Source organism: Macrosteles quadrilineatus, unplaced genomic scaffold (genome assembly GCF_028750875.1).
Source record: "Macrosteles quadrilineatus isolate MER2022 unplaced genomic scaffold, UCM_ALF_1.0 Scaffold_11__1_contigs__length_5352618, whole genome shotgun sequence".
Classification (NCBI taxonomy): Eukaryota; Metazoa; Arthropoda; class Insecta; order Hemiptera; family Cicadellidae; genus Macrosteles; species Macrosteles quadrilineatus.
Window position 1 is genome coordinate 2966197 of NW_026542604.1, and position 19791 is coordinate 2985987.

General features: G+C 32.6%; 2 protein-coding genes and 1 long non-coding RNA gene across 7 annotated transcripts in view; 1 reads left to right on the forward strand and 2 right to left on the reverse strand.

The window, feature by feature from the left end:
• Positions 1 to 14823, forward strand: part of LOC129004830 (A disintegrin and metalloproteinase with thrombospondin motifs 16-like) — a 135598-nt gene extending 120775 nt beyond the window's left edge. For 2 of the 3 annotated variants that reach the window (XM_054433479.1, XM_054433478.1), the window contains exons 12-18: positions 3065 to 3191; positions 4286 to 4450; positions 5546 to 5672; positions 5977 to 6081; positions 8295 to 8446; positions 10509 to 10861; positions 12205 to 14823. In XM_054433479.1, the coding sequence (XP_054289454.1) occupies positions 3065 to 3191; positions 4286 to 4450; positions 5546 to 5672; positions 5977 to 6081; positions 8295 to 8446; positions 10509 to 10861; positions 12205 to 12371 (1196 nt within the window). In that variant the 3' untranslated portion in view covers positions 12372 to 14823. The remainder of the gene's footprint in view (positions 1 to 3064; positions 3192 to 4285; positions 4451 to 5545; positions 5673 to 5976; positions 6082 to 8294; positions 8447 to 10508; positions 10862 to 12204) is intronic. The other variant, XM_054433480.1, reaches the window with a different exon arrangement.
• Positions 14824 to 15681: 858 nt separating this feature from the next.
• Positions 15682 to 17545, reverse strand: LOC129004839 (uncharacterized). The gene is made up of 2 exons (XR_008491771.1): positions 17461 to 17545; positions 15682 to 15869 (listed from the first exon to the last, which is right to left on the reverse strand). It is a non-coding gene; the product is annotated as an uncharacterized LOC129004839 (long non-coding RNA).
• Positions 17546 to 19442: 1897 nt separating this feature from the next.
• The window catches only part of LOC129004831 (dystrobrevin beta-like), a 31769-nt gene continuing 31420 nt past the window's right edge, over positions 19443 to 19791 (reverse strand). For all 3 annotated transcript variants that reach the window (XM_054433483.1, XM_054433484.1, XM_054433482.1), the window contains one exon: positions 19443 to 19733. In XM_054433483.1, coding sequence (XP_054289458.1) covers positions 19662 to 19733 — 72 coding nt within the window. In that variant the 3' untranslated portion in view covers positions 19443 to 19661. The remainder of the gene's footprint in view (positions 19734 to 19791) is intronic.

The window sequence follows — 19791 nt, forward strand, 5'->3', positions numbered from 1 at the left end:
AAAAATTTTCCATCCAAAATAGTTTTAAATTATCTCCAACTTTTTACCGTAATCCTGTTTGAGACAAAACATTTATACACATTTCAACATTTATAAAACCGTATCAGGGATAAAATGAGAAATTTTCAAACACTTTAAACATTTTCAAACATAAAACTCAATATTATATAAAATTGTCACATCAACTTTCAATTTTTATATTAAAAAATATTTCATCCCTCCCAAATATTCTTGTGGGTCCTGTGTCTCCCAAACTAAAACTGTTACTAAACAATCTTGCTGACTGTTACTTTAAATTGTGTGTTCTTCAATGTCTGTCAATCATTCAGTTAACACTCATATATCCATTACTCATGACAGCTGGACTAATGACTTTGCAAGTGACTTTTGCTTACCCTCTTACTCCGGACACTTCGCACTGTTGCCAACATTTGCACCGTATCGCTGAGTAATCGTTGTTATCACAAGCTTCAAGCACCCTGTTGAAGTTCACTCTTATCATTTCATTACATATTCATCCTAATATATTACCTTTTTACAGCAGTTCCTCTTAGAGTAAATTATATCGTCCATGGAAGACAGTAATTCCACTTAAAAATGTAAATGAGACTATTGTCCATGTCTTAATGATTTTTCTACAACTGCATCATACATCGTATGACGATTTTGAGGCTGAAAATCATCAAGATGTTTAAATTTAAAGGGCGTCTTGTTTATAACAGTTTGAATGTCCATGGAAAACTTGAATGGTTATTAATTTGACATCCATGAGTAAATTACTTAAATGTAAAATCCCATGTGAAATCTGTGAAATGAAAAGCACTTTAGTCTTTACTCATATAACAGTTGTTCTTTTCCTAGTTTTTAACCCATCAATAAGTGAAAACAGTACCATAATTTTAAACAGTTACGTATTTTCATGTAAAGAAATAAAAATTAAAAATTCTATCCAGAGGTTACCCTATATTAGTACCGGTAATTGAATTAACAACTAACTTAATGAGTTTCTTTCTAAACTACTGCTCTCTTAAATTTGACTTACAGATTGGCAGATGATAAGTTGGTATCTTATTATTTAAATTGACAGTATGATTTATCCTATGTCTCATAATATGATTTTCTGTTTTGAATTTGGTTCTGTTATAAAAAAAAATATTTAAAATGTTATGCTCGTACCTTAAAACCTCAATAGTTTGACACTTTGTAGTCTAAGGGGGTGTCGAACTATGGAAATGTCGAACTGAAGGGAGTAAATTGGTTATTTTACAGGGACATTTATTTAAAACCTGAAATAAATCAAATACCTAAATTTAATGAATAGTCAAAACTTGACAAAAATAAACAAATTTCTCAACATCTTTACTGTACATTATTTGGCTTCTTACTGTTAAAATAGTTTGAAACATTCTACACTGCTTTTCACTTTGGATGTTTAAAAAAATGTAAATTAATGAAACAGTTATTGTATTGAGTTTTTGCATGCAAAAACAATAAGAAAGCAATAGTTTATAAACTCAACCGTCATCGGCTGCTGTCGACATGTCACGTCATCACTGCCTATGTCGAACTATCGAGGTTCTACTGTTTTACAGAATATTTATGCAACGTGAAAATAATTTTAAAAGATGGTCCTCAGAGGGGAACCATATTAACTGCCAATTTTGATGAAAATCCACATTTCTTTGAAATATTTTGTGCTCCCAACAACATCCCATTTGCGACTAATTTGATCATTTAACATCACATATTTTTGTCACCACTCACTCATCATCGTTGTAATGTTCACAATTGATGACTCTTCAATAATCTGTCCTCTATTTTCATGCCCTCGCCAATAGGCCTGAATGATCTGGTAAGTTCATCACATTGTTCTGTGTGCTTCAGAGTCCTTAATATTACTGTATTGCTAATCTTCCAAAATGACCAAGTTGGATGCTGCAAACCATTAATTTTCTGGTATATTTTACTTGTTTATTTGACATATTTTATCAGTGTGTGAAACTAATCACTTACATGTGTGTGTGTTTTTTCTACATGGTTTCTATTTTGGTTTTATGATATGCAGTGCTTTTGCCTATATGTTCTATTAGTTAATTAAAACAATAACTTCTGTTGAATCGATCAAAGTTTTGTTTGACTGATAGTTGCTAGTTTTTTTTTTAATATCGCTGACTGATTTGTTGAAATTAAATCTCGCAGAAATTAATCAATATTTCCATACCCCCATGAGATACTACAGCTTTAAAACAATTATTGCATATATCTATTAAAATAATAAAATAGTTAATTTTTACATAAAGAAGAACGATAGTATGTATTAGATGCTACCATTTTAATCTTTTATCATATTAAGAATAACCAAGGAAATATACATCAATCTTTCATTTCAATAAGACAAAACACCTATGTAATGCATGGGTAACTTGGTTTCATAGTAGCTTACTAACACATGGTGCATAGAGTAGTTGTGTAGTAATAGGTATAGTGCTTTTTGTACTAAGACCAAGCTTTTCAGCTAAATTTATCCTTACAAAAAAATTCAACAATTTTCCTATTTTCATTTTTGATTTTTTTTATCCTTGGTCTTAGTGCCTACATAGAAATCAAGGTGGTATATGGGTTCTTACCTTGGTTTTTGTAGGCAAACTTAGCTTAGTTAGAAGCATGTATGCATGACAGTTTGAATGGCCAATACAACAGTGGATTTATTTATAGTATTAATTCATTTATTTTCCTAGGTACTAATTTAAGAATATTTTTTGTTTCAGAAACTTTGTATTCTGATTTCATAATAAATACTTTTTGCAAACTCTACCAGTAAATTAGTGTACTGTAGTAAATTATAGATTTTTTACTGTATTTCATCAACTTAACTAATTTTTAAAGTGTTTATCAACTACAGGTAATTGATATAATACCTTATTTACTTTAAATCCCTTATACAGATACAAATTAACATTAGCGTTTTTATATTTTTGTTTTACAGTAGTTGTGGACTATAAAAAATAAGCTTGTCTAACAAATACCGGTAGGTAGTTTGTTAATATCTTCCTGACTTTATTAGGTTTTGCCTATGTTGGCGGAGCCTGCGTGGTAAACAAAAGACTGGAAAAAGTGAACAGTGTTGCCATAATAGAAGATACCGGTGGTTTCTCAGGAATTATAGTTGCTGCACATGAAGTCGGCCATTTGTAAGTAAAAGCATATGGATATTTCACTTGATAAAAATGTTCAACAACATCACCTTCTTTTAATTGTTTGCAGAAGCATAAGGAGTACAGATATCACAAAATTATATACTGATTGTTCTCTTCTGTTAACACACTTGTTGACCATGAAGTTATTGAGAAATTAGTAAAAATCCCAGATTTGTTGGCTAGTGCTGTGTTTAGTACTTGTTTGAATGCAAGGGGTTCCAGAACACCCTGTATAAAATCATTATTTTCTTAAAGTAAATCTAAACAACAAAATGCCAAGACACTTAATGCATCTTAAAAAAAATTTATTGAACTAAAGATATACAGAGTGGTCAAAAAAGAACTGAGACATTAAACATACATTTTTATTTAAAAAATTTGAACTACCTACATGATAAAATTTACAGGTAAAAAAAACTGAAAAAATGTTGGTGATTTTCATTAAATCTCAATATGGCCACTGTTTAAGGCTCTGGCGTTACCCATGCAATGTTGATTCCATCCCCGAGAAATGTTGCAGCAAAGGTGTGCGATGTGCTAAATTTTGATTTAATGCCGGCATAGCCTTAATTGGTGGCCATATTGAGATTTATTAGATTTCACCAAAAACTTTTTGAGATTTTCTATCTGTAACATATTTAAATGTTACCATGTAGTTAGAATTTTCAAAATAAAAACGTATGTTAAAATGTGTTAGTTCTTTTTGGACTATTCTGTAATTATATTCATGTTACGTCATAGGTTTCAACAGATTTTAGATTTTTGTTTGTTTTGTTATCTGAATTGTATTACTTGCCCTTTGCATAGGTGGATAGTTACATTATCTTAAAAGACTAAAACAGAGGTACCTATAACTTATGTTTCATTTGATTGTAATTACAGGGGAAAATAACATCATAAAGGTGTTGTTCTCAAAATAAACTATTTATTTTTCATACCAAACCAGACTGTAAACCAAACTAATACAATATCAAGATTTGCATTATCAAACAGATTACCAAATAACATTTTCTAACCTAAGTCTATTCAACCAGTGTTATCAGGACTTGCTTTATCGTTCATTCTAACTCTGTTGTCATGTTGTACAGACTGGGGGCAGTACACGATGGGTCGCCACCCCCAACCTACCTGGGTGGCCCGGGGGCGGAGAAGTGTCGCTGGGAGGACGGCTACATCATGAGCGACCTGAGACACACGGAGAAGGGCTTCAAATGGTCACCGTGTAGTGTGGCTTCCTTCCACCACTTCCTCAAGTGAGTCTAATATATCAGTGTATGAAAGTAATTTAAATAGGCAAGGTACTATGGAGAACATTTTTAATGTAATTAATGGCTGTGCTGTAGTCTCAAAATATTTTGTTAAGAAGTGTCGGTTTTGTTACACCCTTTAAGGAATGATGCAGGTTGGAAAAATGTTTTTCCGGTTGTAATTGTGTTGTGTTTTATTTAATGTGATAACAGTTCTATTTTCATGTTTAAACTTTACTGTGTACAATCAGTTGGTCTTATAGTGCTTGGTTGGTCATTCTTACTCTAAGATTTTGAAAATGTTCTCCGATCACTTACACCCTTTGTGCTTGATTGGATTTGTTGTTGATGTAAACAGTGCAGAATCGTTTCAATCTGTCTCTACCACTCGTTCAGCCATTACTACTGTCTGCATTTCCCACTGCATCAACTTGATAGCCAATATTGCTTCTTCCCTCCAGTGCAAATTTATGTTTGTTTTCAAGCTGGCCAGGAACTGTCACCACTAAGAGTACTATAAAAAATTATTTCAGAAACCTCATCGTATTTTTCCAGTAAATGTAGGCCTACTCTGCCAATGAGCCATCTCAGCAACAAAGACTACACAGGTGAAATTTATCTGAGCTTCTTTGCAAAAGACTGTGGCCAGTACAGCCATAGACTAAGCAACACAAGTAGACTTCTCATCCCATTGTAAATTTTGAAGCTCGTTTTTTGTGTCTAGTTCATGTACGGTGACACTGGGGGCTAGTGTCGACAAAATTTTGTTTCTATTACTTTAGGGTTAATTTCTTGATTTGTGCTTTACAGTACTGTTGGTTTTATATAACTAGGGGGCGAGTTATTGTTTATGATTATATCGCATTATTTGATTAAACGAGGTTTTAAATTACTGAAATAGCAAGAAACAAATTGTAAACAAAACTCGACCTCTACAGTACACCGTACAGAACTCACAATGAAATTGTCTTCAGCTGTTCTGGAAGGATGAGAAATCTACTAAGGGAGTATGTTTCATCCATGGTACAGCTGAATAGTTCCAGTAACCTAGTTAACAGCTGATTACTGTGCCCGTACAAGTAAATTGCTTGAATGTTTCAGTGGAGACACGGCTACGTGCCTCTACAACTCGCCTCACGAGGACGAGTCATTGCCTCGAGTGTTGCCCGGGAAGTTACTGACTCTGGACGCTCAGTGTCGCAAGGACCGAGGCACCAGCGCCTGCTTTGTAAGTGGCTAGATAATAAAAAGTTAATACAGTTCTTGCCGATCAATAAAGTTTCAAGATTAACAAGAGTAACGCAGCATTTACTTAGTATTGTTGCTACTAGAAAGTCTGTCTCCTAACCTTTTGAAGAAAACAATAGTTTTGATTAATATGCTGTAACTAAAAATGGTTGTGAGTTTTTTAAATACTCATCTACTTAATCTTAATTAATTTGCCCCCAAATAGTTTAAAAGAAAACTGTAAATCTATATACATAGTAATCATATAAAAAAAATACTATTTTCCAATATATTTTGTTATACAGAAAGACGACAGAGTTTGCGCACAGCTGTTCTGTTTCGACGCAGGCTCAGGGTACTGCGTAGCGTACAGACCTGCTGCGGAGGGTTCACCATGCGGAGACGGCTCGGTTTGTATCGTTTGCTTTTGTTTAGCAGTAAAAAGAGTTTTTGAGTTATTTTTATACTGTATTCAAATGTTTATTTTTATTTTTACCGTACTTATTAACAAAAGAAGCAATGAATGTGTTTACGAGTGATTTAATTGTAATGCTGTGATTGTATGGAAGATCACATATGGTGTATGAAACAATATGTATTTTAATGTGAGGGTGATATTTTTTAATAAGTGTTTTGAAAGAATCCACACTATCTACTTTAAATATTGGACAGTTAAGATAATTTCATAGGGGTGAACCAAAATAACAGGGACAATTTTAAAATGTTATTACTCAGCTGTCATAAAGGCTGGAGAGTTCATTGATGCGGCAAAAGAAAGTCTATTTGATGCAATTTAGTGTATAGTTACTATGGATCATCAATGGTTACCGCAACATCGTGCCTTTGTCATAGAGACTTTTTTGAAGAATTATTTGACTTTCATTTCTACTCAACGTCAATTTTGTTTTTACTTCAACATTGGCCGTAATGGTGCAACCTCAAAGCGAAAAACTATTTAAGGTTGGGTAAGTTATTTCCAGAACACGTCTTCTGTACTCAAAGTCAAACCTAGTGGGATGCCTCGGACTGTTCAAACGCCGGAAAACATTGAAATGGTTCGCGCGAGTGTCCTGCGTCGAGCGTCCAAATCAAAGCCAACCGTTTGCAAAACATTGCATTGACATTTAAATTTGCATAAGTTTAATTTTGAGTACAAAAGCCGTGTTTAGGACATTGTTTACCCGTCTTTGAGTAGTTTATTCGGTTTGGGGCTGCACCATTACGGCCAAAGTTGAAGTGAACACGAAATTGACGTTGAGTAGAAATGAAAGTCAAATAATTCTTCAAAAAAGTCTCTATGACAAAGGCACGATGTTGCGGTAACCATTGATGATCCATAGTAACTATACACTAAATTGCATCAAATAGACTTTCTTTTGCCGCATCAATGAACTCTCCAGCCTTTATGACAGCTGAGTAATAACATTTTAAAATTGTCCCTGTTTTTTTGGTCCACCCTTTATCTTATTCATCCTGCAACTGTGAAACTTTTAAAATGATTTAAAATAGAATAATGTGCTCTATAACTTTTAAAATATATAGCTTATTGGAATAGAGAATAGATTTGTGAGATGGACGATGAAGAATTAAATAAACGGTATCAGCATTCTGACACATAAGTTACTTTTTCCCATAAGTTTGTCAACAACCTTTATCATTTGTAAGCGGTGAGAGTAAATATACGGAAATGGGATTTGTACAATTTTATTCAGAATTTAAAGGACTATAACAAACAAAATTTGTATCGAAATCGTTCGGGCCAATTTTAGAAAATCTATTTTTCTGTTATTTTAAAATTCAGGGACAAATTCATAGATATATCTGACTTTCTACCGCGAAATGGGGAATTGCCTTCATATGGAAAATTGTGTCTAAATTAGGGGCTATGGCCCCTATATGCCACTAGTATGATGATAATGTTATAATGGACTTTCTTGTTTGAGTACAACTGACAAGTGGACAGTGATGTAGCTAAGTAAAATCAGATTTGACAACTGTTATATGACGTAATTATTTTTCATATCCATGGACCAAGTGCTGCAAATATTTAGTAGATCTAAAACTTAGGTCTTTCAAATATACCGTTATGAAGAAATTAGCTTCATAACAACACAGGAACACCCCAAAAAATATGTGTCGCAAGTCTATTTAGTTAGATATTACCATCCTATCGTCTATGTGTCATGGGTCTATATATGCATAGGCGTCTTTCTAACTGTTCGATAAGAGGACTTAATAGTCTAGGAGGTACCTTACAGAATAATTTTTTTATTTTTATTTATATGCAAAATTGTTGATTTTTGCACCTAAATTTGCATTTTCAATTTAGTTATTTTTTTTGTGCCATTTTTTAAAGTTTTACTTTTACGTCTTTATTACACAATCTTTGCAAAATGTGGTAAACATATCGGGTCTCATAATGATGGCTCGAACCCCCCCCCCCTCCCCCAGCCCATACTGATGGACGCCTATGTCTGCATGAATGGGAAATACCATTTTATATTGTGCTGGCAAACATATTAAGTTGAGAAACAATAACTATCTCAATTGGTGATGTCCCTTCCCACCAAGAGCCAACACAGTTTACTTTTCAATACTAACTCCAAAATTTTCCGGATTGCAGGTGTGCAACAATGGCATGTGTATGCCGGAACATGAGAACATCATCCCGGACTACTCGCAGAACACACCAACGTACCTGAGACGGAACGACGTCAACACGGCAGCCACTCAGAGTCGTCCGGTCTACGCGCTGCTTAACTCCACAACCCAGAGGTAAACTATGAGACAGTATCAACTCACTTTCCACAGTAGAATCTTGAAGTATAACCATCCACCATGTATAATCTTGACTTTTGGACGCCGAAGTAAACATCCCATCTTTAGAATTAATTGTTGTCAACTTTTTATTAAACAAAAACATAAAATGAGCCGCTCATAGAGTTTGCTGTAGTCTATATTCTATTTTCTCCCTTGGGATTTTTTTACTGTGATCGTTTTTAGTTTACCTGGCATAAAAGACGTTGTTGCTTACAACTATAGTCCTCGCCACCCTAACTTGAGGCAGCCCAAGGCTGCACGCCGTATATCTAGTGCGGCCTTGGGCTGCCTCAAGTTAGGGTGGCGAGGACTATAAGTTTCCCTGTCAGTTTCACTTAGATAGTTGGGGGTATTTTAAAGTAATCAGTAATTATTAAGCTAAGCACACTCTATCAGTGACTTGATTAAACTACATTCATTTTCTAGCTAAAACTGGCTACAACTTTAACATGGAAATGGGATGTCTGGTTACATTCATAGTCAAAGGTTTATCACAGATTAAACATACTCCCTTACGTTGATTTCACACAAGGCAGTTTTTGCTGTACGGTTGAAAACTGTACAGATAATTTTCTTTCGTAATGTTAAGAAGAGTACATTTACGGCGATGGCCAAAATCCGTGCTGTCTATCAGCCACCCGCTGCCACTGAACCAGTTGCTGTGTCATGGCCATGTGTCAGTGGCGTATGAATTCTATTGCAAGCTTTCACACTGCTCGTTCTGTTGTTGTTGAACCAGTCAGTGAAAATAGATCAACTGTTACTTTGTTAATTATTTAAAATCTTTCTTGTCAATTGGACACTGTTTATGTTTATTGTGACATTGTAAACACAAAAACATTCATCTTGATGTATGTCATGTGATGTGAAGTGAAAGAAACATAGACAGGGCATAAAACTGTACGGTTTTCAACCGGAGGGCAAAAACTTTACCGCGTGAAAGGATCTTAAAATAGATTAATCATCCTTAAGGATCAGCAGAAGACGATACTTAGTTTAATTCTGTCCGGTTTAATGTAGAGTCTTTTACTTTACAACTGCTAGTAATGACCAAAGTAAAATATTGAAGCATAAACCTTGTAAGTTTTTGTATGCATGTAATTATTGAAAAGCCAGTTTTTCACTGCACGATTATGTAGAGAATGTATGGTAGGGTAATGAGTTGAATGTTGAACTCACTCTCATGTAAATTTTAGCAGAGGAATATGTTACTTGCATGTTTTTGTTCCAGTAATAGATTCAAAAGGTTATTAATAAACTTAAATAGTAAAATTACAATAGTATTAGCCCTAAAAATGATTTATTTTTTATTTTGGTGTTTTGCTACACCAATATCAATTTTAAGTTTTTGGAAGGCTAAAACCTTTTTCTTTGCTACTACTAATTTTTTAGGTACCGGTACTTTAAAATGTGCCCTAAAAATGCTTAAATATACGTAAAAACGTCATAAACATTTACCCATAGTTATTTAGTTATTTCCATGTCTGTTAATTTTGATATGTAAAAATTTCTGACAAAACAAGATATTTATAAAATTTTATTTGTATTATAATGAGTTGGTTCTGTAGATGCATGAGTAGCTGCAGTAGAGATAAAAGCACAATCATACATGCATTCATAAAATTCATAAATAGCTTTACATATGAACACACCTTAAAAAAATAAATAAAAGGTAATAATTTTGAATACTGATGAACAATTTGCACTATAGAGTTAAATAGTATATTTCATCACTACAGCATCAAGTGACTCTTTTTGACAAAATCTCAAGCTTAGTAGTTGATCTACTCAAAAGTTCCAAGGTGTTTAGCTTGAAAGCAAATGGTACTGAAATGGAAGGATAAACCAATCTAGGTTTATGTTTCTGCTATGTAATGTTGTTATTTATTATATGTTTCCTTAACTCAGATTTACTAAAAGTAAAATGAATGAAGGAGATTTAAGTAGCTGTTGTTTCTCATTTTGTTCTTTTTCTGTGATCATTGCCTTGTAAATATGTGTTTGTGGGTGTAATCAGGTCGGAGTGGGATGATTTTTGGAGAACTGCGAGTACGACAGAATCGTATTACAATCCAGGCACAACCACTTACCACACAACGCCTTACAACTATTACGACAACTACAAAGGTGTTACTCAGAACCCAAACAATGACATTGGTGTTAAACCATATACTAACTCTTTAAGTAATTCCAAACTGAAAACGACAAAGAATCCTTACAACTTTGCTGACTTTGGAAAATCAAAGTACACCACACCTTCTTATTTCAAAACGACTAAAGATTATCAAAAGACCACACCTTACTGGACTAAGTCTAACGACAAATTTACACAGCCCCCATACCAGCCATATACAAGTTCAATACCCAGTGGTAAGTTTGACTGATATTTTTGTAACCTGAGCACGTGATGGAGCTTCAATGTAACTAAGGCACTGTTAATTCTCTTCCACTTCTGTTCTTTCTTCAATTACTGTATATCACTCATGACCATCCATCAGAAAAATCGCCATCATTACTGTCATCGTAATCATCATCTCAACAGAGTTTCATATGAACGACACAGACTTTCTTATGTGTACCATTCATTGTCTCTGTGACTAAATTTCACTGTTTTTCGAGCTGTAACCATGTTGTGTTCTGTGACTCATCATAATTTCTGCATGAGGATGTGTACTGAAACATGAAATTTTGGCCTTCAAAAGTGTTTTAATTGTCGCTCTTTAATTTTGTTTCAGTGATTTTAGGTACTGGTAAGTATTTTTATGTTTTGGCATTTCAGGACCAGTTCTTATGTACCCTGTGTCTGTCTAATATTAATAATTCTAACTTATTTAATCACATGAATATCTCTAATCAGACATAACAGTACTAATAATATCCACCCATGCATGTTAGCATATTTAGCTGAAGAAATTAAATATGGAAATGTATTTTGGTTTAAGAAAAAATATAAACCAATTTTGAGATTATGATTATGGTTAGTATAAACTGATATAAATGCTAAAGAAATAATAGGATTGTAGAAAATTATTGTCAACATTTTAAAGGTATGCCTCATCAACCTACTATCCTCATTATTTTTCAGATTATCAAACTCTGGAGTTAGAATTACTTTATGACTAACTGAGTTAAAAGGGCTTTCTTAATTGATTAAGCGTTAAATAGTTTAGGTTCTATGAACTCTAAAGATTATTCAGTGATTTAATTACATTAATTGATATCTTACAAACAAAAATTCCAAATAATTTCAAACAAGTTTTTGTGGATACACCCAGAAGAATAACCAAAAAGTAGTAAAATGCCATTTGCGGCTTAACTCTCAAAGAATCCACACTTCCCAGCAACTCCTACCTGAGCCATCCTCTGTTTTGGGTAGGCCTTCCCCATAGACGGGTGAACTCCCAGGAGTTACACACTATACCTAACTGAGACGGGATTAAACCCTCAATTTACAGAGCTGTCTCCCTCCTATCCAGAGAGACAGCGTCTTAAGACAGTTCGGTAATTTATGATCACACCTAAAAGGTCTACCACACTGACAAAAATTATCAACCAAAACGTTGTTCTAAACTTGACTCTCAGGTTGTATCTCTTTTTAAGTGTGGCTTAATTCACTATTTTTTTTTTTAAGTTTGATTATGTTACGCTAGTAACACACATATTTCAGCCTTCAAAGCTCAAATGTTTAATGTGTGTTTTACATGTTTTTGCAGTGGAAGACACTGAGTGTGTGGACAAGGATCCAAAATTGAACGGAGGGATGTCGTGTTACGAGTTTCTCCAACGCTACGGTTACCAATACTGCGGCTCGCCATCCTTCATCAGCAACTGCTGCGCGGCGCAGAGGTACCTCTGTGATAAGCGGCCAACCACCAGATAGCCTTAAGTTTATTTCTTGTTAAGTTGCGCTGTCAACTATCTGTTTTTAAATTTTCAACTTGAACTGATAACTCAACAATGTCCAGTATATCCTTTCACGAGGTATCAAACTTTTCATCTCTTGAAAATGTAGATAGTGTAACATTTTATGGGGGATTAAAATGTTACCTTTTAACTACTTTGGGCAGAATCGACCATTTTCATTACTTTTTTGAAACTGTCATTGGTGAGGTTATTTTAAATATTTATTTTTATTTGGTTGCTTGTTTTTATAAAACAATGCAGTCGTGGTTGTTGTAGGCAAACAAAATTGTATTGTTGAGGGGATGATCACGCTTTGTTAAAAATTGTATAAAATGATTTTCATTCCATAGATGAATTAATCTGTATTTATTTATTTAGGTAAATTGTATTTGACAATGACATACATAAACCAACCAACTATGATCAACATTAACAAAGTTGTGTAAAGGTGCAGAAATTATCTTTAGTCAAGGGAATGTGAACTGCCACTCTACACTGCCAATATTGTTTACATTTTATATACGAAACTATAATTTTACTTATTAACTTTTATGACTAGTTAAAACGAACAACATTCATTTAAACAGTGTCAAGGTATCTGTTACAGATGTTAAAAAATCAATTCCAAAGCAAACAAAATACATTTCAGTGCCATTGCAGTATAAAACTTTTTTCAATATCTTTGATTTTTAATAATAGCTCTTGGAAGTTTAGTATGTTTCCAGTTTTAATATTTTATTCAAACTTGTAAAAAATATCATTGTACAGAGAAATTGTATAAATTTACAACCTAAATAAAAATAATCATCACATGCATATTTCTGTCAACAAATTTAAATATGGAACTTTCATTGGCAAGTACCTCACAAACTTTCTCATCAAATATCTAAACTAGAATATATATGTGTGTATATTTTTTCAAAGTCTTTCTGCAACCCAAATCTTATTTTTCAATGCCAAATAGGTATATTTTGTAATTTAAATAAAAATATATTAGAAATGGTTCAGTAAAATTAATAAAAGTTTAGAATAATATACATGTATATTGATTATAGTAAAGTAGGATTCGCCAGTAAAGATTTTTTTTTTCAAACGTATCTGGGCAATGATATTAGAAACAAGTTTTTTTTCAACCTTAAAGTCTTAAAACCTTGATATTAAATAATCAAGCTCTTTAATTGTCTTTTAAAACTGCAATACTGAACTTTTCTTAACATTGAAGTCCTTATACAATTCTGTACTTTGACAAGAAACCTTATTTTTTCTTTTACAAATTATTGATTGCACAATTTACATGTGATCTCATTAAAATAACCATCCTTTGTGTAACCTAAATATTTAATTAATTTTCTTCATCAAATAGCAGATAGTTATATTGAGAACGCTTCAGTAATAAGAATGCCATATTGAAGGGAAGTGTTGGTTGAATGTCTTGAATGATGAAAATATTTACTAACTTTAAACTTTTAATGCCTGTAGTTTTATTACATTCTCAATTCATGATGAAATTATAATTTTGGATCTTATATTAAAATTAATTAAAATACTTGAAAGATATCACTTACTATAAATATTACTGTATTACACAGACTTAAACAATTAGTTATGGAAGTTTTAGTGTACAGATACGTCACTCTTTATCAATCCCCGCTTATATTTGTATACCAAAAAAACTATCATCACATAATTATTGATATGGCTTTATTGGTTTGAAGGTACAAATGATGTACACAACGATCTATGGAAAGAATCATATATCCTTTAAGTTCCTAAAATTAAAATCATAAAATACTAACAATTTATCCAATATAAAAATTCCTGTTAAGTTTAAGATCTTTTGATTAAAATAATGTAGGCCTACATCTATTAAATGCTAGGAAAATTGTGAAAAATATTTCGATGTAAATGTGATTTTGTACAAAATGTATGTGAAATTCTCACTGTTTTAGTGAAAACATTAACATCACAATGAAGAATCATTGAAGTATTTTACAAAAATAACAATATTTCAAACATATTCATCACTTTTAAGGCTTCGATTTAATTTTATTAATCAGTATTTATATTTCTTCTTTATATTGTTGTATCACTTATTCTGAGATAATTTATTTCAAAGACATAAAATCAGACAACAGTCCTTGTTTTAGTTTTTGAGCTTTGTCTGAAACATATTATTTTTGAGCAGCTGGATGTGAATTCTCTAGAATCCTACTAACTCACCAGAAAATATGTAGGATACCTGATGTAAAATATTGTATTTAAGCTATTTTAGATTTTTGTTAAGAATATTACCAATTTAATTTAGTCGCTGTATGTGTTTGATGAGGAATCTATTGTTTTGCCGAAGGTGTAAATATCTAAGAATGAGAAATCAAGACATGTTGTGATATAAAAAGTAAGATGCGGATTAAATGAGATGTTTGAATGAATTATGTTGGTTTTTCTCATTACCTTGAAAAAGTCTAGTGTTTTTTTTTTTTTAAGTATGAGTAAACTTATTTTTTTATCAGTGTAAAATATATAAAAGTTTTTATTTTGCAAAAATATTCTATGATGTAAATATGTTTTATGAAGAGAACTTTTGCTTACAATTGATAGGAAAAAAGATTGAAAAGGGAAATCAAAGGGAAGGATATATCACAGTAACATTGAACAAAATGTTGTTTAATTTTGTTCGTCAAAGCTATTTGTGTATTAAGAGCGCAAAGTATGTCATTGCCGTTCGAGAAGTGTAGATGGCCGCTCGAAGCTATAGCTGAGTGTGGCCATACATTTCGAGAGTGGCAATGATTGTTTGTGCTTGTAATACACACACGATTTTTCCTTCCACCATAATTAACTAATCATAGCATACAGATTAACTTTTTAGTTGTATATAAAATTTCTTTTATGTTATGTTTCTTGCTTTTTTAATTGGTTGTTACTTTACCTGATCCACCGCTGTGATTGGTGTAGAAACGCCAACAGTGAAATCAGCTGATTATCAAGTGGGAATGATCCATTCCTACCTTCGTATGGTCGCCATTTCAAGAAGTAAAGTATTAAGATAAACTTTTTATATGTATATAAAATGTAATTTATGTTATGTTTGCTTATTTAAGTTTATGTTATTTGCCCACCGGTTGTTAACCAACGTACCGGATCTCAGTTGGTGTAGAAACGACAACTGTGAAATCCGATGATTTTATGAGCATTTCCGCTCTAGAGCGGCAATGAGCTATTTTGGGTACTGTTTACAGGTATGGCAATGTGATTATTTCCATGAAGTGGTACAAAAAAACCTTAACTACTTTTGTTGGGACTTGTTTATTTCTCAAACTTTTCTCTAGTTTATTCACACTTTTGGGGTGTAGACAGCTTTGTCAGTCAGCATGGAAGTTGAGCTTTTTTTGTCTTTCTTTATGTAACCATCATAATCATTACACACTCCAATGTCGTTGCACGTGTTTGTTTCACAACCACTATTCGATTTGCACTGAAAAATATGTAGTGTGACATAAATAACATGTAAACTTCCTTAATATAGACATTATTAACATGAAACACTTGTTTATAATTCTTATAAAAGATAGGTATAAATATGCTTGTATAAAGTTAGGTATGGATAGCGTCCAAACTGTTGTGTTGTGTTTCCCAATATCATAAAAATTCTAACTGTACACTTGCAAGGTTAATTTATGAGAAAATTTACTATTTTTCTATAGTAAGATGGAGAGTATTTCAAATAGCTGTTTGTGCAGCACTACTAAAATAGCTAAGTAGTAACTAAATAGTAAGTAGCACTTTTTTTAAAAAGGGAAAAATGTTGTCAATTAAAAAAACACTTTGAACTTGAACACAAGTTGCACAATATATTTTTGTTACAAAATTACAACATTGAAGCTATGATTTTGTGGCTGCATATAATTGTTGTAATGGGATAAACAATGTCATTGCTGGTCCCATTTTGCTAACTTAATTCCATTTGCATTCTATTCTGTTTAGTCAGCTGTTTTGCAAACTAATTCTAGTGGGCAAAATGTCACAACTGAAGACAAAATAGTATATTTCGTACCTAGGGCCGAAAATGAGGTTTTGCCGGCTCGAGATAGTTTTTAAGTTTGAGACGAAGTCGAGAACTTAAATCGATCGAGAGCTGTAAAACCATTTCGGTCCGTGGTACGAACGCTATTTTTTCACCACACTTTACCCTATTACCACTATAATAATGCACACTGATAGTCAACACAACTACAACTTTAAGGTTATGTGAAGAAATAATTTGAGGAATCAGCAAAAATTAAAATAAATAGTTGCTAGGCAACGGTGACAATAACACAATTCTATTGCAATGCTATGGATTTTGATTGTGTATTTAAAATGCATTCATGTTTTAAGTAAGTAAGCGGACAGCTGATTTTGCGGCCCCGGCCTGTAAAAACCTGCTCGGTCCCCAAATTACGATGACAGCTGGCACAGCCAGCAAAACGTAACTTTCAGCCACCAATTAACGTATGTAATACAACCAAAAATATTATAGTGTGGTGAAAATATTTTTCACCACACTATGATGTTATTAGCCATTTTACAAACGTTCATTGGAAGCCGAAAGCTACGTATTGCTGACTAGGCCTATGCCAGCTGTCATCGTCATTTGGGGACCTACCAGGTTTTTACATCCCTAGGGCCGAAAATAAGATACCCGCTTACTTTATTAAAACATGAATGCACATTAACTACACAATCAGTATCCATAGCATTGCAATAGAATTGATTTATTATCACCACAGCCTAGCTACTATTTATTATTATTTTTGCTGATTCCTCAAATTATTTCTTCACATAACCTTAAAGTTGTAGTTGTGTTGACTATTAGTGTGCATTATTATTGTGGTAAATAGTGGTAATAGGGTATAGTGTGGTAAATAATAGCTTTCGTACCACGGACTGAAATGGTTTTCCAGCTCTCGATCGTTTTAAGTTCTCGTCTTCGAACTTTAAAACTATCTCGAGCCAGCAAAACCTAATTTTTAGCCCTAAGTACGAAATATACATTTTTTCTATGATAAAAAGGTAAAAATACTTACAAAACCTCCGAGGCCAGACAGGGCTGACGCTGAAGCTATCAAGAAGAAGAAAAATAGAAACCACATACGCATCTTGAGGGCCAATGATTAAAATAAACAATAGTCAATCCTTATATGCGTTATTACCATATGTCAATTAGCAGTATGTTTGTATTCATCAATAGCTCATGATTAGTACCACTAATGTAAACCAAACCAAGCAAGCTGTGATGACAAGCCTTCGATCTGGTTAATCATTGTAATATCACATATTCACATTAACGTTTATTTTTAATATATTTCTCATTGGCTTGCTAAGAAACAGATGATCACAGCCAGTAACGAGGCTACAGAGGTCATTACACTCATTTTCCAATCATTTGGGTTTGAATATGCCGTCAGCCCTCCCATACCATAATCATGATATTTATAGTACACCGGTACTTATTTTGGAAAAATGGGTAAAGATGGTAAAACATAAAACAGTTTCTTTTAGGAAGGTAAATTTATTATATTTCCACAATCATTTCTCATCTTAATAATTAATAATGCTACAACAGATTTTTTCATGATATATTTTGATTGTAACATACTTGATGAAAAACATTTTGTTTATAGCCGCAAACATACTAGAAAAAAAAATCATGAAATATTACTATTTACTGAAACAATAGATTTGTATCCAACTTAAATAGCATGTCTTCAGTTCAAAATATTTCATGGTTTATATCAGCAATAACAAGGAAATAAACGCCATTTAAGTTGACAGTCCATAGACATAATTATGACTAAAAGCCCATTAACACTAAAATCACACATATTTGCAATATATTTCAAAAATAAATATAACATTACAGAAGTACTTACAATTTATACAGATCCATCATACATATAAAGATACAGTATTTACTTTTAGACAGGTATTTTAGCTTATATAATTCATGTAAAGTATGTACAAATTAAGCTAGTTCGTAGGTAATATTTGTCATAGTAAAAATACTTTTTAACTTTTTAAACAAACTTAAACATTAAAACATCAACAGATACAGTGGTATCTGATACGTAATATTTTGTACGAAATGAAAACAGGTAATGTGTAGAGAGACACTTTAAAAATATATAACTTTTCCTGTTGAAATTAGTTGTACGTTAGAGCATACTTGCCAAACGTTTCATAATTCATTATGTGGTGGAAATTGGTTTTCCCCATTTTTTACCCCCATAACATCAAATTTTACTATAAATATTAAGTAGATCAAAACAAAAAAATTATAATAATATTTTAGTCTTGTATATTGAAGCCGTTGTATGCCTAACGGTTGCTAAAAAAATAAAATAAAATAATAAAAAATTCCCTGGTTATTCTTATGGAGGGTAAATAAACTGTTCACTTCGGTCTCTGAAGTCCCAGGTTCAAATCCCGCCAAGTCACCAATTGATTTTATCCAAGTGATAATGCCGCAACTTCTAGGTCTAGCCTGAAGTAATCTGAAAAACAGTTCCGGGCTCATGCCTAGCGCCTTGAGAAAAAAAGCTATCAACATTAAAAAAACATCTTATTACCTTCCCTGTAGCAGCAAAACTAATTACTCATTAAAAATTAATGTTATTTAAAAAGAAAATAAATCTGACAATCTTAAGTACAGATTTTAGTGGAAATCCAGCCAGGTGAATGGAAATTCGCTTGGTCTGCAGGTTTGCTGTGGCAGGGGTGTTCTTATTGGATTTTTTAAACCTTGGGAAAATTAAAAAAATGCATGATAAGAATGCTTTGTCAACCCAACCATTTGAGCTAAAGGGATTATTCAGTGATTTCATTGAACCTATTTTATTACGCGCTCCCATATGGTCAACACAAAAATGAACTTCTTTTAAAACAAAATGATAAAATCATCATAAAAGTAAAGTTTAAAAATAAATAACTAAAAGACGCGTTAGCATAAATATGTCATAGTAAATTAACAAACAATGTAAAAAATAACAAAATAACAAACAGACCCTAAAGAACAGGTGTACAAAAACTTAAAATAAGTTTGATCATAACCCTTACAATCCGAATCTTTGGTAGATAAATTGTATAACAATAGGAACTAATTAATGTACAAGAAGTATTTGCATTGTAATATACAATTTAAAACTATATAGATACATAAAAAGCATATGTACATGGCAATAGAATTGATTATGGTAATATGGTATGAATTCAATTTACGGTAAAGAAATTATCGTCTTCTTCCATTCATTTGTAGCATTTCATCGAGTTCACCATTCTCTTCCCCATCTCTCATTCTACCCTGAAAAAACCACATAAATTTATTTCTTTAAGTTTTGTTTTGGTTGTTCACTAACACA